This window comes from Oncorhynchus masou, chromosome 5 (assembly GCF_036934945.1).
Source record: "Oncorhynchus masou masou isolate Uvic2021 chromosome 5, UVic_Omas_1.1, whole genome shotgun sequence".
NCBI classification, from domain to species: Eukaryota; Metazoa; Chordata; class Actinopteri; order Salmoniformes; family Salmonidae; genus Oncorhynchus; species Oncorhynchus masou.
In genome coordinates this window covers 4,313,372-4,335,871 of record NC_088216.1, presented here as the reverse complement: position 1 = coordinate 4,335,871, position 22,500 = coordinate 4,313,372, and the positions used below count along the sequence as shown (strand labels likewise).

General features: G+C 44.1%; 1 protein-coding gene across 2 annotated transcripts in view; it reads right to left on the bottom strand.

Annotated features, from left to right (window-relative positions):
* Positions 1 to 1,763: 1,763 nt before the first annotated feature.
* Positions 1,764 to 22,500, bottom strand: part of LOC135531157 (adhesion G protein-coupled receptor E5-like) — a 21,402-nt gene continuing 665 nt past the window's right edge. The window contains exons 1-4 of one of the 2 annotated variants that reach the window (XR_010453965.1): positions 21,884 to 21,908; positions 11,850 to 12,086; positions 6,171 to 6,292; positions 1,764 to 3,166 (exon numbers count right to left, since the gene is read on the bottom strand). Coding sequence is in view for 1 of the 2 variants with exons in the window: in XM_064959280.1 (XP_064815352.1) it covers positions 3,161 to 3,166; positions 6,171 to 6,292; positions 11,850 to 12,086 (365 nt within the window). In the remaining variant the exon portion in view is untranslated. Of the gene's footprint in view, positions 3,167 to 6,170; positions 6,293 to 11,849; positions 12,087 to 21,883; positions 21,909 to 22,500 lie in introns of those variants that run through there. The other variant, XM_064959280.1, reaches the window with a different exon arrangement.

The window sequence follows — 22,500 nt, the reverse complement described above, 5'->3', positions numbered from 1 at the left end:
AAGATGGGGAGAAGTCCGTCCATAATAAAGTGTTGCTTTACCTTAACAACACTGTCAACAAGGCAGGTCCTACAGGCCCTAGTTTCTACCTTCTTAACAGCACTGTCAACAACGCAGGTCCTACAGGCCCTAGTTTCTACCTTCTTAACAGCACTGTCAACAAGGCATGTCCTACAGGCCCTAGTTTCTACCTTCTTAACAGCACTGTCAACAAGGCAGGTCCTACAGGCCCTAGTTTCTACCTTCTTAACAGCACTGTCAACAACGCAGGTCCTACAGGCCCTAGTTTCTACCTTCTTAACAGCACTGTCAACAACGCAGGTCCTACAGGCCCTAGTTTCTACCTTCTTAACAGCACTGTCAACAAGGCAGGTCCTACAGGCCCTAGTTTCTACCTTCTTAACAACACTGTCAACAACGCAGGTCCTACAGGCCCTAGTTTCTACCTTCTTAACAGCACTGTCAACAAGGCAGGTTTTACAGGCCCTAATTTTGACGCAGCTTGACTACTGTTCAGTCGTGTGGTCAGGTGAATGAATGACCTGTCTGTTTGAACTAAGTTATACGAACTAACAAACTAAGTTATAAATGAAGACATGAGACAGAGAGGAAGTTGAGGTGGAGATTAAAACACCCAGAAACCCACAGCACACCAGTGATGAAATGTTACCATGGTAACCATCCTAGCATGCATCAAAAATGACAACCTATAATACAGTGCACTATGGGTCCTGGTCTAATGTAGTGCACTATACAGGGAATAGGGCCCTGGTCTAATGTAGTGCACTATACAGGGAAGAGGGTGTCATTTGGGCCTCATCACTAGAAAGAGGAAGCTGCTAGTGGAATAACGGTATCTACAGCAACAGAGGAAAGTCCCTACTGTAATATAAGCACCACACTCAGATCAGTTTCAACTGGTTTAGGGTACAGGGTCACGTTCCAACTGGTTCAGGGTATGGGGTCACGTTCCAACTGGTTTAGGGTACGGTCCCCGCTGTTCCATAAGGTGTATTTATTTTTTAATCAAACTTTACTGATGGCGTGAGTTACTTGATGTGGAATAGAGTTCCATGTAGTCATGGCTCTATGTTGTACTGTGCTCCTCCCACAGTCTGTTCTGGACTTACAGCTCAGTCAGGCATCAGATTGCTGCTATATCACGTGATGGGTACAGCTGTGAGTTCAGGCAGATGTCTGGATTGGAATGTGGCCAAAAAAACGGTGTTGGGGGGGTTAGAGGTCGGGGGTCAGTAATCAGGGCAGGCATCAGGGGTCAGGGCTAGCATGGCCTCAGCCGTCTCATCTGTGCCGGGCGCAGTGTTGTTACTGTTGTTACTAAGCCCTGACAGACAGGTGTATCGACCAGGTGTGTTTGTGCACATGCCCAGAGGGCTGCGTACCGAGGGAACCCACACACACTCATCCTCATCTGTATTGGACACACACACACACAAGCTGAGCTGAGATACTCGCATCACACACACACACACACACACACACAGACACACACACACACACACACGGATGCACAAATACACACACACATCCTCATCTGTAGTGGACACACACAAAGCATGTTGAGCCCTTGCCACACACACAGACACACAAACACACACACACGGACACACAAACATGCCGTTCTCACCTATCAATCACACTTGCACAAACCAAACAGGGTATCCATTACAACCATTGCCGTGCTGATGTGACAACATAATATTATTTGCGTTGTCGTGGAAATTACCACCAGGGACTTAAAGTCAAACTTAAATGAATCATTCTTTATTATCAGCAAGCTGGAGAGGTTCCAACAAACACCATGCATAGTTCACATCGGTCAGGAGCTCTGCCGGGACAGTCCCGTTAGTTCTCTGATATACGGCTATCCACACAATTCATATAAGCATGATTTACATGATTCATTATGCAACGTTGGTTCCTGCAAGTGACTGAGTGACTGATAACTAACAAGGGTTCTTCTTTCAAATCTGGGACCTTGAAACTGAGATACTCATTTTGGTTTCCAGAACAATGTTCTGGGCGTACTGTCAATTGGTCTGAGGAGGAGGTCACAGTCACCTGAGTGAGAGGAGATGCTGTGTACAATTTAATGCTACCTCTTCAGACAGCAACATTTTCCCTCCTTGTATGACACCTTGATAACTATTGTTAAAACTGTTGAAATGGCTTTTAACACATCATTTTTCAAAATAAAAGCTTGAAACCAGAACAGCCACATGAAAACAATTCCACTTCCTGGATGGATTTTTCTCAGGTTTTTGCCTGCCATATCAGTGCTGTTATAATCACAGGCATATTATTCTAACAGTTTTGGAAACTTTAGAGTGTTTTCTATCCAAATCTACTAATTATATGCATATCCTAAATTCTGGGATTATGTAACAGGCAATTTACTTTGGCATGCTTTTCATCAGGAGGTGAAAATACTACCCCCTACCCAAGAGAGGAGATAGGTATCCTAAGGGGTGGCATGTAGCCTAGTGGTTAGAGCATTGGGACAATAACCGAATGGTTGCTAGATCGAATCTCCGGAGCTGAAAGAAAATATACATGTTGTTCTGCCGCTGAACAAGGCAGTTAACCCACTCTACCTAGGGCATCATTGTAAATAACATTTTGTTTTTAACTGACTTGTCTAGTCAAATAAAGGTTAAATTTAAATAAAAACAAATGAAAAAACAGCCGGATCCAGGTATCTTTATACTGTATATAACTACAGTCTCACTAACTGTTATCCTAAGTCAAATGCTTCAGCAAGTTTTTAAAAAGGAAATGTACACAATCTGTAATGGCTCTGTGATGTCAGACGCTGGAAGACGAGAAGTAAGTACAGGGAATGAATATTTAATGGATTAACAGACATGAAAAACAGGAAGAGCGTCTGGACAGGAGAAACAAAACAACATCAATGCAGACATGAAAAATTAACTGGAGGGGGTAACAGATATAGGGTAGATAATCAATGACGTGATGGAGTCCAGGTGAGTCCGATGAAGCGCTGGGACGCGTAACGATGGTGAGAGGTGTGAGTAATGATGAGTCGCCTGGCAACCTCGAGCGTCAGAGAGGGGGAGCAGGAGCAGACGTGACAAAATCATTGGTCAACTCATCAGAAAACTGGATATTGGACTTTCCATCAGTACTGGAAGAAAGAACATTAACATATACTTAGTTTTCACTCTGCTACATCTTAATTAGTCCTAAAAGTCTTCATCTTAATCGAGCTTATTGCATCTTGGGCGGGACATCTTGATAAAACCATGTGTAAACAGAATCATACTTCAGATGATACCGTGTCCCATTAAGCAGAATCATACTTTACACACTTCAGATGATACAGTGTCCCATTAAGCAGAATAGGCACCTTCTAAAGTAAACAATCCCAGAGCTCCTTTCTTGGAATCAAATCATTTTGAACCTGTTGCATTGACATGCAGAACCAGTCCACAGATTGGGCACACCTACTCATTCAAGGGTTTTTCTTAATTTTGACTATTTTCTACATTGCAAAATAAAAGTGAAGACATCAAAACTATGAAATAACACATATGGAATCATGTAGTAACTAAAAAGGTTTTAAACAAATCTAAATATATTTTATGTTTTAGATTCTTCAAAGTTGCCACCCTTTGCCTTGATAGCAGCTTTGCACACTCTTGACATTCTCTAAACCAGCTTCACCTCGAATGCTTTTCCAAAAGTCTTGAAGGAGTTCCCACATATGCTGAGCACATGTTGGCTGCTTTTCCTTCACTATGCGGTCCAACTCATCCCAAGCAATGTAAATTGGGTTTGAGGTCGGGTGATTGTGGAGGCCAGGATGCAGCACTCTGTCACTTTCCTTCTTGGTCAAATAGCCCTTACACAGCCTGGAGGTGTGTTGGGTCATTGTCCTGTTGAAAAACAAATGATAGTCCCACTAAGTGCAAACCAGATTGGATGGCGTATCACTGCAGAATTCTGTGGTAGCCATGCTGGTTAAGTGTGCCTTGAATTCTAAATAAATCACAGACCGTGTCACCAGCAAAGCACCCCACACCATTACACCTCCTCCTCCATGCTTCACGGTGGGAACCACACATGCGGAGATCATCCGTTCACCTACTCTGTGTCTCACAACGACACGGCGGTTGGAACCAAAAAACTCAAATGTGGACTCATCAGACCAAAGGACAAATTTTCATCCGTTTAATGTCTATTGCTTGTGTTTCTTGGTGCAAGCAAATCTCTTCTTATTATTGGTTTCATTTAGTAGTGGTTTCTTTGCAGTAATTTGACCATGAAGGCCTGATTCATGCAGTCTCCTCATGAACTTATCCTCTGCAGCAGAGGTGACTCTGGGTCTTCCTTTCCCGTGGCTGTCCTCATGACAGACAGTTACTGTAATGAACGTATCCTCTGCAGCAGAGGTAACTCTGGGTCTTCCTTTCCTGTGGGCGGCTTTTGGGAAACTTTTGACTTGTACTGTCTACTCTTTCTGCCCCAAATGTCCCTTACAGCCTGTTTGAGTTCAGTGAGTTCTGTTCATTTTCACTGGCAGATCATCTATTTGTCCACAGGAAGCTTATCTTTAACCCAAACAACAGATGGCAGCCTCTAATATGATGAGTCTCAATTCCTCTTTTCCTCATGTCACCTTGTATTCAAAAACACTTCAAAATACTAAGACACCACGTTGTTAAAGTGCTATCTGAAAGTCACTAATAACATATTACATTAACAAATCTCTAGTAACTCAGTATAATATTTATACATTGTTACATCATCACATCTCTAGTAACCCATTATACTCTACATACATTGTTACATCATCACAATTCTAGTAACCCATTATACTCTACATACATTGTTACATCATCACAATTCTAGTAATCCATTATACTCTACATACATTGTTACATCATCACATCTCTAGTAACACATTATACTCTACATACATTGTTACATCATCACATCTCTAGTAACCCATTATACTCTACATACATTGTTACATCATCACATCTCTAGTAACACATTATACTCTACATACATTGTTACATCATCATATCTCTAGTAACACATTATACTCTACATACATTGTTACATCATCACATCTCTAGTAACACATTATACTCTACATACATTGTTACATCATCATATCTCTAGTAACACATTATACTCTACATACATTGTTACATCATCACATCTCTAGTAACACATTATACTCTACATACATTGTTACATCATCACATCTCTAGTAACACATTATACTCTACATACATTGTTACATCGTCACATCTCTAGTAATCCATTATACTCTACATACATTGTTCCATCGTCACATCTCTAGTAATCCATTATACTCTACATACATTGTTCCATCGTCACATCTCTAGTACCTCAGTATAATATTCATACAGTATATTCGGTAATAGTAACTTCTCCTTTCATATCTTCACATCATGCAGCATCCCTATATAATGTTAAAAACTCAGCTCACAGAACTGGTTGGGGTATTCATTCATACACACACCTCTTTCACACTGAGTCTAGTTCCCTGGAAGCTCTCATTTACTCAGTACAAATAATATCTCTTATTATTCAAAATTCAAAACTTCAGCTTATCAATTATTTTCCAAATATCAATCTGTTGATATCCACATTTCAATCTCTTAATATCCAAATGTCAATCATCTTAACCTGTCATTTCAACTCTCACATCCACATTCACTTAACCCTGTTCCCCAACACACCCAGTAATCCCCCTGGTTACTCCTTATGCATCTTCAACCATTCTCTTGTCGTTACCTTCTTCTGTGGTTCCTCTACAGTCTCTATAGTCTCTTTAGTATCTTTAGTCCCTCAGTATCGATAGTCTCAATAGTCTATATAGACATAAATGCTTTAGTCTCTGTGGATGCCTTCGTAGCTATTGTCCCTATAGTCTCTATAGTATCTATTGTCACTAAGGCATCTTTAGTCTCTTAGAATACGTATTCTCAATAGTCTATATAAACATAAATGCTATAGACTCTATGGACTCTATAAAATCTGCCCATAAATACATATGTACATTATGTAGTGATGTTTCCAACTAAATCAGTCAATCAATTAATCAATAAATCAAGACAAAACACACACACAATGATGCCATCTTGTGGACTCACTTGCACAGTGTGATTAGAGAATCTGAACCCAGGTTGACAACGGCAGTGGTAGCTCCCAATGGTGTTGAGGCAAATGGCGTTGCTGCCACAAAACTGAGGTGTATCTTGGCACTCATCGATGTCTGAAGAGAGAAGGGAATATATTGAAAGAGCAGTGATTCCCTCACCTCTCCAAGAGTAAATAACTCACCCCTCCTCCAGATATTCCCTAACCTCTCCTCCAGTGATTCCCTAACCCCTCCTCCAGTGATTCCCTGACTTCTCCTCCAGTGATTCCCTAACCTCTCCTCCAGTGATTCCCTAACCCCTCCTCGAGTGATTCCCTAACCTCTCCTCCAGTGACTCCCTAACCTCTCCTCCAGTGACTCCCTAACCTCTCCTCCAGTGACTCCCTAACCTCTCATAACCTCTAATAGAATAATATCATTATCACCCCTCCCCACCTACACATAGAATCATATCATTATCACCCCCCTCCCCACCTACACATAGAATAATATCATTATCACCCCCCTCCCCACCTACACATAGAATAATATCATTATCACCCCTCTCCACCTACACATAGAATAATATCATTATCACCCCTCTCCACCTACACATAGAATAATATCATTATCAACCCCCTCTCCACCTACACATAGAATAATATCATTATCACCCCTCCCCACCTACACATAGAATCATATCATTATCACCCCCTCCCCACCTACACATAGAATAATATCATTATCAACCCCCTCCCCACCTACACATAGAATAATATCAGTATCACCCTTCTCCACCTACACATAGAATAATATCAGTATCACCCTTCTCCACCTACACATAGAATCATATCATTATCACCCCTCTCCACCTACACATAGAATAATATCAGTATCACCCTTCTCCACCTACACATAGAATCATATCATTATCACCCCTCTCCACCTACACATAGAATAATATCAGTATCACCCCTCCCCAACTACACATAGAATAATATCATTATCACCCCCTCCCCACCTACACATAGAATAATATCATTATCACCCCTCTCCACCTACACATAGAATAATATCATTATCACCCCACTCCACCTACACATAGAATAATATCATTATCAACCCCTCTCCACCTACACATAGAATCATATCATTATCACCCCTCTCCCCACCTACACATAGAATAATATCATTATCAACCCCCTCCCCACCTACACATAGAATAATATCAGTATCACCCTTCTCCACCTACACATAGAATAATATCAGTATCACCCTTCTCCACCTACACATAGAATCATATCATTATCACCCCTCTCCACCTACACATAGAATAATATCAGTATCACCCTTCTCCACCTACACATAGAATCATATCATTATCACCCCTCTCCACCTACACATAGAATAATATCAGTATCACCCCTCCCCAACTACACATAGAATAATATCATTATCAACCCCCTCCCCACCTACACATAGAATAATATCAGTATCACCCCTCTCCACCTACACATAGAATAATATCATTATCCTCCCCTCCCCACCCACACATAGAATCATATCATTATCACCCCCCTTCCCACCGACACATAGAATAATATCATTATCCTCCCCTCCCCACCCACACATAGAATCATATCATTATCACCCCCCTCCCCACCGACACATAGAATCATATCATTATCACCCCCCTCCCCACCCACACATAGAATAATATCATTATCACCCCCCTCCCCACCTACACATAGAATAATATCATTATCCACCCCCCTCCCCTCCCCACCTACACATATAATAATATCATTATCCACCCCCCTCCCCACCTACACATAGAATAATATCATTATCCTCCCCTTCCCAACTACACATAGAATAATATCATTATCCTCCCCTCCCCACCCACACATATAATAATATCATTATCCCCCTCCCCACCTACACATAGAATAATATCATTCTCCACCCCTCCCCACCTACACATAGAACAATATCATTATCCTCCCCTCCCCACCCACACATAGAATAATATCATTATCACCCCCTCCCCACCGACACATAGAATAATATCATTATCCTCCACTCCCCACCCACACATAGAATAATATCATTATCACCCCTCCCCACCTACACATAGAATAATATCATTATCCTCCCCTCCCCACCTACACATAGAATAATATCATTATCCACCCCCTCCCCACCGACACATAGAATAATATCATTATCCACCCCCTCCCCACCGACACATAGAATAATATCATTATCCACCCCCCTCCCCACCTACACATAGAATAATATCATTATCCTCCCCTCCCCACCTACACATAGAATAATATCATTATCCTCCACTCCCCACCCACACATAGAATAATATCATTATCACCCCCCTCCCCACCTACACATAGAATAATATCATTATCCTCCCCTCCCCACCTACACATAGAATAATATCATTATCCACCCCCCTCCCCACCTACACATAGAATAATATCATTATCCTCACCTCCCCACCGACACATAGAATAATATCATTATCCTCCCCTCCCCACCGACACATAGAATAATATCATTATCCTCCCCTCCCCACCCACACATAGAATAATATCATTATCCCCCCTCCCCACCCACACATAGAATAATATCATTATCCTCCCCTCCCCACCTACACATAGAATAATATCATTATCCTCCCCTCCCCTCCTACACATAGAATAATATCATTATCCTCCCCTCCCCACCTACACATAGAATAATATCATTATCCTCCCCTCCCCACCTACACATAGAATAATATCATTATCCCCCCTCCCCACCCACACATAGAATAATATCATTATCCTCCCCCCTCCCCACCTACACATAGAATAATATCATTATCCTCCCCTCCCCACCTACACATAGAATAATATCATTATACTCTCCTCCCCACCTACACATAGAATAATATCATTATCACCCCCACCCCACCTACACATAGAATAATATCATTATCCTCCCCTCCCCACCTACACATAGAATAATATCATTATCCCCCCCACCTACACATAGAATAATATCATTATCACCCCCACCCCACCTACACATAGAATAATAGCATTATCACCCCTCCCCACCTACACATAGAATAATATCATTATCCCCCCCACCTACACATAGAATAATATCATTATCCTCCCCCTTCATAGAATAATATCATTATCCCCCCTCCCCACCGACACATAGAATAATATCATTATCCTCCCCTCCCCACCCACACATAGAATAATATCATTATCCTCCCCTCTCCCCACCTACACATAGAATAATATCATTATCCACCCCCCTCCCCACCTACACATAGAATAATATCATTATCCTCCCCTCCCCACCTACACATAGAATAATATCATTATCCACCCCCCTCCCCACCTACACATAGAATAATATCATTATCCTCCCCCCTCCCCACCTACATATAGAATAATATCATTATCACCCCTCTCCACCTACACATAGAATAATATCATTATCACCCCTCTCCACCTACACATAGAATAATATCATTATCCACCCCCCTCCCCACCTACACATAGAATAATATCATTATCACCCCTCTCCACCTACACATAGAATAATATCAGTATCACCCCTCTCCACCTACACATAGAATAATATCATTATCACCCCTCCCCACCTACACATAGAATAATATAATTAGAACCCCTCCCCACCTACACATAGAATAATATCATTATCCACCCCTCCCCACCTACACATAGAATAATATCATTATCACCCCTCCCCACCTACACATAGAATAATATCATTATCACCCCTCCCCACCTACACATAGAATAATATCATTATCACCCCTCCCCACCTACACATAGAATCATATCATTATCACCCCCCTCCCCACCTACACATAGAATAATATCAGTATCACCCCTCCCCACCTACACATAGAATCATATCATTATCACCCCCCTCCCCACCTACACATAGAATAATATAATTAGAACCCCTCCCCACCTACACATAGAATAATATCATTATCACCCCTCCCCACCTACACATAGAATCATATCATTATCACCCCCCTCCCCACCTACACATAGAATCATTTCATTATCACCCCCTCTCCACCTACACATAGAATCATATCATTATCACCCCCCTCCCCACCTACACATAGAATCATATCATTATCACCCCCTCTCCACCTACACATAGAATAATATCATTATCACCCCTCCCCACCTACACATAGAATAATGTAATTATCCACCCCCTCCCCACCTACACATAGAATAATATCATTATCCACCCCCTCCCCACCTACACATTGAATAATATAATTATCCACCCCTCCCCACCTACACATAGAATAATATCATTATCCTCCCCACCTACACATAGAATAATATCATTATCCACCCCCCTCCCCACCTACACATAGAATAATATCATTATCCACCCCCTCCCCACCTACACATAGAATAATATCATTATCCTCCCCCTCCCCACCTACACATAGAATGATATCATTATCCTCCCCCTCCCCACCTACACATAGAATAATATCATTATCCTCCCCCTCCCCACCTACACATAGAATGATATCATTATCCACCCCTCCCCACCTACACATAGAATCATATCATTATCACCCCTCTCCACCTACACATAGAATCATATCATTATCACCCCCTCCCCACCTACACATAGAATCATATCATTATCACCCCCTCTCCACCTACACATAGAATAATATCATTATCACCCCCTCCCCACCTACACATAGAATAATATCATTATCCTCCCCCTCCCCACCTACACATAGAATAATATCATTATCCCCCTCCCCACCTACACATAGAATAATATCATTATCACCCCTCCCCACCTACACATAGAATAATATCATTACCCCCCTCCCCACCTACACATAGAATAATATCATTATCCTCCCCACCTACACATAGAATAATATCATTATCCTCCCCTCCCCACCTACACATAGAATAATATCATTATCCTTCCCACCTACACATAGAATAATATCATTATCCACCCCTCCCCACCTACACATAGAATAATATCATTATCACCCCCTCCCCACCTACACATAGAATAATATCATTATCCTCCCCCCTCCCCACCTACACATAGAATAATATCATTATCCCCCCTCCCCACCTACACATAGAATAATATCATTATCACCCCTCCCCACCTACACATAGAATAATATCATTATCACCCCTCCCCACCTACACATAGAATAATATCATTACCCCCCTCCCCACCTACACATAGAATAATATCATTATCCTCCCCACCTACACATAGAATAATATCATTATCCACCCCTCCCCACCTACACATAGAATAATATCATTATCCTCCCCTCCCCACCTACACATAGAATAATATCATTATCCTCCCCACCTACACATAGAATAATATCATTATCACCCCCCTCCCCACCTACACATAGAATAATATCGTTATCCACCCCCTCCCCACCTACACATAGAATAATATAATTCCCCCCCCCCCCCCCACACACACACACACACACACACACACACACACACACACACACACACACACACACACACACACACACACACACACACACACACACACACACACACACACACACACACACACACACACACACACACACAGACAATTGAATACTCACCGCTACACTTCCCAGTGAGAGGAGTAAAGCCGCCATTCGTTGTGGATTTGAACCCAGGTTGACACTGACAGTAGAAGCTTCCCTGTGTGTTGTAACACATGGCAGTACTTTCACAGGGTGGGGTACTGTCCAACACTTTACACTCATCTATATCATCACATTGTTGACTCCCTTTGGCTATGAAGCCCAGGCCGCAATCTCTGGCCTCTTGGTTCCCCAGAAGAGTGAAATGAAGACCTTTGAGGTGACACAGAGAGACAGAGAGAGACAGAGAGACAGAGAGACAGAGAGACAGAGAGACAGAGAAACAGAGAGACAGAGAGACAGAGAAACAGAGAGACAGAGAGACAGAGAGACAGAGAGACAGAGAGAGACAGAGAGACAGAGAGACAGAGAGAGACAGAGAGTCAGAGAGACAGAGAGAGACAGAGAGACAGAGAGACAGAGAGAGACAGAGAGAGACAGAGAGACAGAGAGAGACAGAGAGAGACAGAGAAACAGAGAGACAGAGAGACAGAGAGAGACAGAGAGACAGAGAGAGACAGAGAGAGACAGAGAGACAGAGAGAGACAGAGAGACAGAGAAACAGAGAGAGACAGAGAGACAGAGAGACAGAGAGAGACAGAGAGAGACAGAGAGAGACAGAGAGAAACAGAGAAACAGAGAGAGACAGAGAGACAGAGAGACAGAGAGAGACAGAGAGACAGAGAGACAGAGAGAGACAGAGAGAGACAGAGAGAGACAGAGAGACAGAGAGAAACAGAGAGACAGAGAGACAGAGAGAGACAGAGAGAGACAGAGAGACAGAGAGACAGAGAGACAGAGAGAGACAGAGAGACAGAGAGAGACAGAGAGAGACAGAGAGACAGAGAGAGACAGAGAGAGACAGAGAGAGACAGAGAGAGACAGAGAGACAGAGAGAAACAGAGAGAGACAGAGAGAGACAGAGAGACAGAGAGAGACAGAGAGAGACAGAGAGAGACAGAGAGAGACAGAGAGACAGAGAGAGACAGAGAGAGACAGAGAGAGACAGAGAGAGACAGAGAGAGACAGAGAGAGACAGAGAGAGACAGAGAGAGACAGAGAGAGACAGAGAGACAGAGAGACATAGAGACAGAGAGAGACAGAGAAACAGAGAGACAGAGAGAAACAGAGAGAGTTATTCAACCAGTTTCTTGAAAAGTGCTGTTTCAACATCACAGCACTCTGGACCTCTTTGGGATGCAATTATTATTACTTATTTTTTTAAACAATTTGTTCATCCCAAATTGCACTCTGTTCCATAGGCTATTGCATTATAAGCACATGGGTATAATCACTAGGAAAATACACATTCTCCACATTGCGACTTTAGCTCGGTTACTAAACTGAAGTTTAGGAGAGAAGACAGAGATATTATAGCTAGGTTACTAAACTGAAGTTTAGGAGAGAAAACAGAGATATTATAGCTAGGTTACTAAACTGAAGTTTAGGAGAGAAAACAGAGATATTATAACTAGGTTACTGAACTGAAGTTTAGGAGAGAAAATAGAGATATTATAACTAGGTTACTAAACTGAAGTATAGTAGAGAAGACAGAGATATTATTGCTAGGTTACTAAACCTAAGTATCGGAGAGAAGACAGAGATATTATAGCTAGGTTACTAAACTGAAGTACAGTAGAGAAGACAGAGATATTATAGCTAGGTTACTAAACTGAAGTATAGTAGAGAAGACAGAGATATTATAACTAGGTTACTAAACTGAAGTATAGTAGAGAAGACAGGGATATTATAACTAGGTTACTAAACTGAAGTATAGCTTGGGCACCCCGAAGCCAAACACTATTCCTGCATCCTGGGATGGTGTGAGGGAGGAAGAGGGGGGGATGTCGGGATTACAGATGGTGTTCTCACCGGTAGATATGGAGCAGGGGAGCATCGGGTGAGTCTCCTGTTTTTGTTTTTTTTTCTGTCTGGGTTTAGTATTTGAGTATATTACATGTTTTATTTTATTTTTTTCATGGAGTCTAATTTTACTTTTGTTAGTTTAAATGTAAGGGGTTTAAGAGATATTGTTAAGAGGAGGGTGGTTTTTAGTTATTTGGAGGGTGTGGGGTTTGATTTTTGTTTTTTACAGGAGGTTCACCTGAGGGATGGAGGGGATGTTAGTAGATTTAAGAGGGAGTGGGACAAGGGGGAGTCGGTTTGGGGTGTAGGGGGGGTGCACTCATCTGGGGTAGGGATTTTGTGTGGGCACAGGGAGGTAAAAGTGGAAGATTCCTTTGTTGTAATGCAGGGGAGGGTTATAGGGGTGGATGTCACGATAAGGGATTGTAAATTTAGATTAGTGGTGGTGTATGGGCCACAGGTGGTGGCAGACAGGAAGGAGATGGTGGACTGTCTGACGCCCCTGTGTGTTACAAATAGGAAATTAGTGATAGGGGGGGATTTTAATACAGATTTAGGAAGAGGGGGGGATAACAGTGCAGGCGCCATTGCTAGGCTAATGGCTTGCCATGGTCTGGTAGATGGTGGTATGTACACTACTCCGAAAATGGACGGTCCTACATGGCGTAACTCCAGGGGGTTGAGCGGAGGCTCGATTATATTTTTGTACCTAGGTCTTTGGGAAAGTTGTCTGGGCGGCTGTTGCCTGTTTTCTTTTCAGATCACGACGGGGTGCTCCTGCAGGTGGGGTCGTCGGTCTGCCTCTTTGGTAAGGGGTACTGGAAGCTAGATCGGGATGTGCTGGAGGAGCAGGCTTTTGTTGACGGGTTTTATGTTTTCTTTAGGAGGCTTGAGGGTCTCCGGTCCATGTGCGAGGGGGTGTTAGAGTGGTGGGAATTAGTTAAGGTGAGGATTAGGGCTTTTATAATAGTGTATTGCAAGAGGAAAAAAAGGGAGGAGAGGAGGGAGGTGGATCGTATCCAAAGGTTAATTGAACTCGAATACGAGGCAGGCAACCTCGGCGGGTCGTTTGACTGGGAGAGATCCTCAACCCTAAAGGCGCAGCTCAGGGGGTTGCAGGAGCGGAAGGCTCGAGCTTTCCTGGAGCGTGCGCATAGCGGCTTTCTAGAACATAATGAGACTTGTTCTGCTATGTTCTTTAGGTTGGTTAGGGCAAGACAGAGTAGGAAGGTAATGCATGGTGTTAGGGAAGAAAATGGTAGTATAGTTAGAGAACCAGAGGATTTGGTCAGGGTGACAACTGATAATTTCCAAGGTTTATTTAAGGAAAGGGAAATAGATGTAGAGCAGGGAAATGTGTTTTTAGAACACTTGTCCAGGCGGTTGCCGGAGGACATTAGAGAAGTGATGGAGGCCCAGATTTCACTAGAAGAGGTTGAGAGCGCTCTTAGGAGGATGGGAAAAGGGAAGGTGCCTGGGATGGATGGGCTGCCGGCTGAGTTTTATCTCAAGTTTTGGGGTATACTTGGACCAGTGGTCCTCGAAGTCTTGAAGGCCATCCTTGAGACGGGGGTCCCGGGGGATCAATGGCTGTTGGTGTGCTGTCACTTTTATATAAGAAGGGGGAAGTAACTGACCTTGGCAACTGGCGGCCGTTGACCATGCTGTGTGTAGATTACAAGCTACTTGCAAAGGTTTTAGCAGACCGGTTGCGCACAGCCCTTCCCTACGTTGTTCATGAGGATCAGACGTGCGGGGTAGAGGGCCGCTCTATTAGATGGAACCTACAGTTAATCAGGGACTCCATCGCTTGGGTTGAAGATAGAGGACTGCCTTTTATGGTAGCAGCGCTAGATCAGGCGAAAGCCTTTGATCGCGTGAATAGATCCTTTTTATTCAGAGTGTTAGGTAGATTAGGATTTGGGGAGAAGTTTATAGGATGGATTCGTACATTATATGTCGGAGCGGGGTGCCGAGTTAGTGTAAATAGTCACTTGGGTGACGTTTTTGACCTCTCGTCTGGGGTCAGGCAGGGGTGCCCACTCTCGGCTCTCCTCTTCGTTCTGTACATGGAGTCTCTGGGGGCTGCCATTAGGGCAGACACAGGGGTGGAAGGTCTGCTGATCCCTGGAAGTGGTGGACTGCGTGTTAAGATGGCGCAGTACGCCGACGACACTTCCTTGTTGTTGTGCAAGGACTTGTGCCTGACAAGGTCCCTTGCCATCTTTGGGGATTTCACTCGAGCGTCGGGAGCAGTTCTGAACCATGCAAAGTCTTCCGTCAAGTTTTTCGGAAGATGGCGCGGTAGAACGGATGTGCCTGGGGGGTTATCTCTCTGTGAGGGGGCCCTGAGGATTCTCGGGGTCCATTTTGAGACCTCCGGCTCTGCGACGCTAAACTGGAATATGCGTATTGCATTGGTACAGAGGAAGCTAGCAATGTGGAAAGCTAGGTATTTGTCTTTTATGGGCAAAGTCCTGTTCCTAAAGGTGGATGTGTTGCCGGAACAGCTGCCGTGGCACTTTGGTCATGCTGCCAAGTGGCTGCGTGCGCACCCTGAGGTTGAAGTTGCCCGAGTAGGTTTAGATCATAGGCACCTGTACGAGGAGGTCAGAAAGGCAGAGAGTCGGGCTCCTGTAGTAGGCATCTCGGAAGCGGTCTGGGAGGGAGTGCAGGTGCGGGGTCTGGACAACAGGCTCAAGGACCTGAATTGGTTGAGCCTTCATAAGTGTTTGCCGGTACGTTCCATCTTGTACCGGTTTAGTTTAGTGCAATCCCCCACCTGTCCAAGATCCTCTTGTGGCAGGGAGGAGACTGTGCGTCATGTCTTTTGGGACTGTGCCTTTGCCGGAGTAGTATGGGCTAGGGCACGGGTGTTGTTAGGTTTGGTAAAGGGGGATTTTGTATTGACGTGGGCCAGGTTAGAGAGGGGTGTAGGGAGAGTGAGAGGGACGGATAGGGACAGGTTTCTGCTCTGGCTTCTCATGAGTCTCTTTAAACGGGGGCTGTGGGAAGCCAGGCAGAACATGGTGAAGACAGGGAGAGATTGGGGGTGGAAGGGATAGTGAGGAGGGTGGAAGGAGATTTGAGGGGGAGGATGAAGAGGGAGGAGAGGAAGTGGGGGCAGCATGCTGCTCGGGAGAGGTGGAAGGGGGTTTAGGGCTGGGTGTCATTTAGATTTGTAAGAGGATAGATTAGGGACGGGAAGATAGGGAAAGGTGTTTTGTAGGGTGACGGGGAGGGAAGATGCTCCCCTGAGGTTTTGTTTGGGGTTTATGTTTAGTTTAATTTAATTAGTTTAATTAAAAATATTATTATTTGTGTATGTATGTAAATTATGATTTGTAAAGAATGAATGGTACTGAAGATAATAAATTATTTTTATAAAAACCAGTCAGGCTGTATAGGTTTCACGTTCTGTTTGTTGTTTTTGTATTTATTAAGTTATTTCATGTATAGTTCGTTTGTTTGTCTTCACTATTAAACATGAGTAACTTACACGCTGCATTTCGGTCCGACTCTCCTTCAACAAAAGAAGAACGCCGTTACAGAATCACCCACCACACTCGGACCGAGCAGCGTGTCAACAGGCAGGAGCAGCGCAAAGAGGAACCGCGTATTAAGGATTCCTGGACATGGTAGGAAATCCTTGACGGAAGAGGACCCTGGGCTAAACCAGAGGAGTGTAGCCGCCCAAAGGTGCAGCAGGCGAAAAGGAAACAGGAGCTAAACGACAGGCAACGACAGCTGGAGAATCAAAGGGAGGTGGAATTATTCAGAGAATGGACATGGGATATAACGACGTGGGAAGACATAGATAGGTGGGCGGCCGACCCAGAGAGAGTGCCGGAGCCCGCCTGGGATTCACTGGAGCAGTGCGAAGAGGGCTATAGAAGAATGGAGTTGAAAAGAAAGTCACGGCGGCGCAGAGCGAAAACTGAAAAGCAGCCCCAAAATTTTTTTGGGGGGGGGCTATCAGGGAGTATGGCTGCGTCAGGTAGGAGACCTGCTCAATCTCCCTGTGCTTACCGGGGGGCTAGAGAGACCGGGCAGGCACCGTGTTATGCAGTGGTGCGCACGGTGTCCCCAGTGCGGGTGCATAGCCCGGTGCGGTATATTTCAGCTCCGCGTATCGGCCGGGCTAGATTGAGCGTCGAGCCAAATGCCATGAAGCCGGCTCTACGCATCTGGTCTCCAGTGCGTCACCTTGGGCCGGTTTACATGGCACCAGCCTTGCGCTCTGTGTCTCCGATTCGCCTACATAGCCCAGTGCGGGCTATTTCTCCTCACAGCACTGGCAGGGCAACCGAGAGTATTCAACCAGGGAAGGTTGTGCAGGCTCGGTGCTCAAGAGCTCCAGTGCGCCTGCACGGTCCGGTCTATCCAGTACCACCTCCACACCCCAGCCCTCCAGTAGCAGCTCCCCGCACTAGGCTCAATACCACCAGTGCCAGCACCACGCATCAGGCCTACAGTGCGCCTCGCCTGTTCAGCGCAGCCAGCGCTTTCTCCCTCTCCTGCTTTCTCCCGTCTGTTCAGCGGTTCTAGAGCCTTCCTCCTCTACAGCACTGCCGGAGCCTCCTGCCTGTATAGAGCAGCCTGAGCTGCCAGTCTACATGGAGCAACCAGAGCTGTCAGTTTGTATAGAGCAGCCTGAGCTGCCAGTCTACATGGAGCAGCCAGAGCTGTCAGTTTGTATAGAGCAGCCTGAGCTGCCAGTCTACATGGAGAGGCCAGAGCAGTCAGTTTGCATAGAGCAGCCTGAGCTGCTAGTCTGCATGGAGCAGCCAGAGCTGCCAGTCTGCAAAGAGCTGCCAGTCTCCATGAAGCCGCCAGAGCTGTCAATCTGTATGGAGCAGCCAGAGCCGCCAGTCAGCATGGAGCAGCCAGAGCCGTCAGTCAGCATGAAGCAGCCAGATCTGCCAGTCAGCCAGACTCTTCCAGATCTGCCAGTCAACCAGACTCTTCCAGATCTGCCAGTCAACCAGACTCTTCCAGATCTGCCAGTCAACCAGACTCTTCCAGATCTGCAAGTCAGCCAGACTCTTCCAGATCTGCCAGTCAACCAGACTCTTCCAGATCTGCCAGTCAACCAGACTCTTCCAGATCTGCCAGTCAACCAGACTCTTCCAGATCTGCAAGTCAGCCAGGATCCGCCAGTCAGCCAAGATCCGCCAGTCAGCCAGGATCCGCCAGTCGGCCAGGATCTGCCAGTCAGCCAGGATCCGCCAGTAAACCAGGATCTGCCAGATCTGCTAGTCAGCCAGGATCCGCCAGTCAGCCAGGATCCGCCAGTCAGCCAGGATCTGCCGCATTCAACTTCCTGGCTGGGCTTTTTCTCAGTACTGGGCTGCCTCTCAGTCCCGAGCTGCCCCTCAGTCCCGAGCTGCCCCTCAGTCCCGAGCTGCCCCTCAGTCACGAGCTGCCCCTCAGTCCCGAGCTGCCCCTCAGTCCCGAGCTGCCCCTCAGTCCCGAGCTGCCCCTCAGTCCCGAGCTGGCCCTCAGTCCCGAGCTGCCCCTCAGACCCGAGCTGCCCCTCAGACCCGAGCTGCCCCTCAGTCACGAGCTGCTCCTCTGTTATGTAGGGTTCTGGGTGAGGACTATTCGGCCATGGTCGGCGGTTAGGGTGGATTATCCATCGCGAAGGGGAGGAACAATGACATTTATGAAGTGGGGTCCACGTCCGGAGCCGGAACCGCCACCATGGACAGACGCCCACCCGGACCCTCCCTATGGTTTTGAGGTGCGTTCGGGAGTCCGCACCTTAGGGGGGGGGGGGGTTCTGTCACGCCTTGGTCATTGTATTTTGTGTTTTAGTTTATTAGTTAGTCAGACCAGGGTGTGACATGGGGTATTATGTATTGTAGTTTCATATTGGGGTTTGTAGTAGTTGGGCTTGTAGCTGATTAGGGGTGTGTGTGTTTAATAGGTTTGGCTGCCTGAGGCGGTTCTCAATCAGAGTCAGGTGATTCTCGTTGTCTCTGATTGGGAACCGTATTTAGGTAGCCTGGTTTCGCTTTGCATTTCGTGGGTGATTGTTCCTGCCTCTGTGTAGTGTGCACCAGTCAGGCTGTATAGGTTTCACGTTCCGTTTGTTGTTTTTGTATTTATTAAGTTATTTCATGTATAGTTTGTTTGTTTGTCTTCACTATTAAACATGAGTAACTTACACGCTGCATTTCGGTCCGACTCTCCTTCAACAAAAGAAGAACGCCGTTACAGTTACTAAACGTCAATGGGAATATCACTCAAAAACAATATTTTGGTATTTGTTTCATTATGTTTTGCATTTCAGCAGTAAAGTTGTCAAGATATTGGACTTTAAGAAGAAAAGTGTCTCCAGCCACATCATCATGATAATGTATATATATCACTATCACTATCACTCCCCCTCTCTCACCCCTCACTGAACACAGAGTGAGTCCTTGTAACATGTAAAGATATCACTATCACTGAACACAGAGTGAGTCCTTGTAACATGTAAAGATATCACTATCACTGAACACAGAGTGAGTCCTTCCAAATTATTAAGACATTTCAGCTTTTCACTTCAACACACACACACACACACACACACACACACACACACACACACACACACACACACACACAACATAAACACACACACACACACACACATAACACACACACACACACACACACACACACACACACACACACACACACACACACACACACACACACACACACACACACACACACATAAAAACACACACACACACACACACACACACACACACACACACACACACACACACACACACACACACACACACACACACACACAGAGTGAGTCCTTCCAAATTATTATGTGACTTGTTTTAGCACATTCTTAGTCCTGAACTTATTTAGGCTTGCAATTTCAAAGGGGTTGAGTACTTATTGAGTACTAATTGACTGTCTGTCTGCCTGTCTGTCTGCCTGCCTGTCTGTCTGTCTGAAATATGTGTCTCTAATATGGTCATACATTGGGCAGGAGGTTAGGAAGTGTAGCTCAGTAGATAGACACTATTCTATTGGTTCAATTACTCCAGGCAAACTCAATAAAGCCCAGATTAACTGTTTGCAATATATATCGAGTAGTATTTGAACCCAGTTCTGACTCATTCAGGGACTCTCCAGATAGCCCACGAGTGTCAATGGTGCAACTGTGTTGCTTCCTGGAAACAGTGGTAATAAATAACAGAACAAAGTACTACATCCATAACATCTATAACATAACTACCTGAACATAGAACTACATCCATAACATCTATAACATAACTACCTGAACATAGAACTACATCCATAACATCCATAACACAACTACCTGAACATAGAACTACATCCATAACATAATTACCTGAACATAGAACTACATCTATAACATCCATAACATAACTACCTGAACATAGTACTACATCCATAACATAACTACCTGAACGTGCCTTACATACAGTATAGTGACACATACAATAACATATACTAACTTATACTAACTTATAGCGCAACATAATATAGTAGCTAACGTATATTAAGATGTTATCTTATCTTAACATATAACATAAAACTACATACCAAAGCCTAGTATAACATAACACAAGCTGATGTCTGACTACTGCCGAACTGTCTATACACAATAAAACTGTCTATACACACTAAAACTGTCTATACACACTAAACCTGTCTATACACACCAAAACTGTCTATAAACACTAAAACTGTCTATACACACCAAAACTGTCTATAAACACTAAAACTGTCTATACACACTAAAACTGTCTATAAACACTAAAACTGTCTATAAACACTAAAACTGTCTATACACACTAAAACTGTCTATACACACTAAAACTGTCTATAAACACTAAAACTGTCTATAAACACTGTCTATACAGAAAAAAAAAAGAAAGTATTCAGACCTCTTGACATTTTCTATATTTTGTTACATTACAGCCTTATTCTACAGTGGATTAAATGGATTTTTTTCTCATCAATCTACCCATCATTCTACCCACAATACCCCATTATGACAAAGCAAAAAACAGGTTTCTACAACGTTATTCCATTTATTTACAACAACAAAAAATATATCACATTATCACAAGTATTCAGACCCTTTACTCAGTAATGTGTTCAAGCACCTTTGGTAGTGATTACAGCGTTGAGCCTTCTTGGGTTTGATGCTACAAACTTGGCACACCTGTATTTGGGGGGTTTCTCCCATTCTTCTCTGCAGACTCTCTCAAGATATTTCGGGTTGGACTGGAAGCGTCGCTGCACAGCTGTTTTCCAATCCAACCTCAAGGAAGATCAATGGAAACAGGATGCACCTGAGCTCAATATCGAGTCACATAGCAAAGGGTCTGAATACTTATGTTAATAAGGTATTTCTGTGTTGCACTTTTAATGCATTTGCAAAAAAACAAAACAACCTTTTAGCCTTGTCTTTATGGGGTATTGTGTGTAGATTGACAAGGGGGAACAAATTATTCATTCCATTTTATAGTGAGGCTGTAATAAAACAAATGATGGAAAAAGTCAAGGGGTCTGAATACTTTCCGAATGCACTACAGTAAAATACACACGACACAATATACACACTACAGTATAAACACTGTCAAGAAACTACACTGAACAAAAATATAAATGCAACATGTAGTGTTGGTCCAACGTTTCATGAAATTAAATAAAATATTAAAGAAATGTCTGTCAAATATTTTTTTCACAAATTTGTTTACATCCCTGTTAGTGAGCGTTT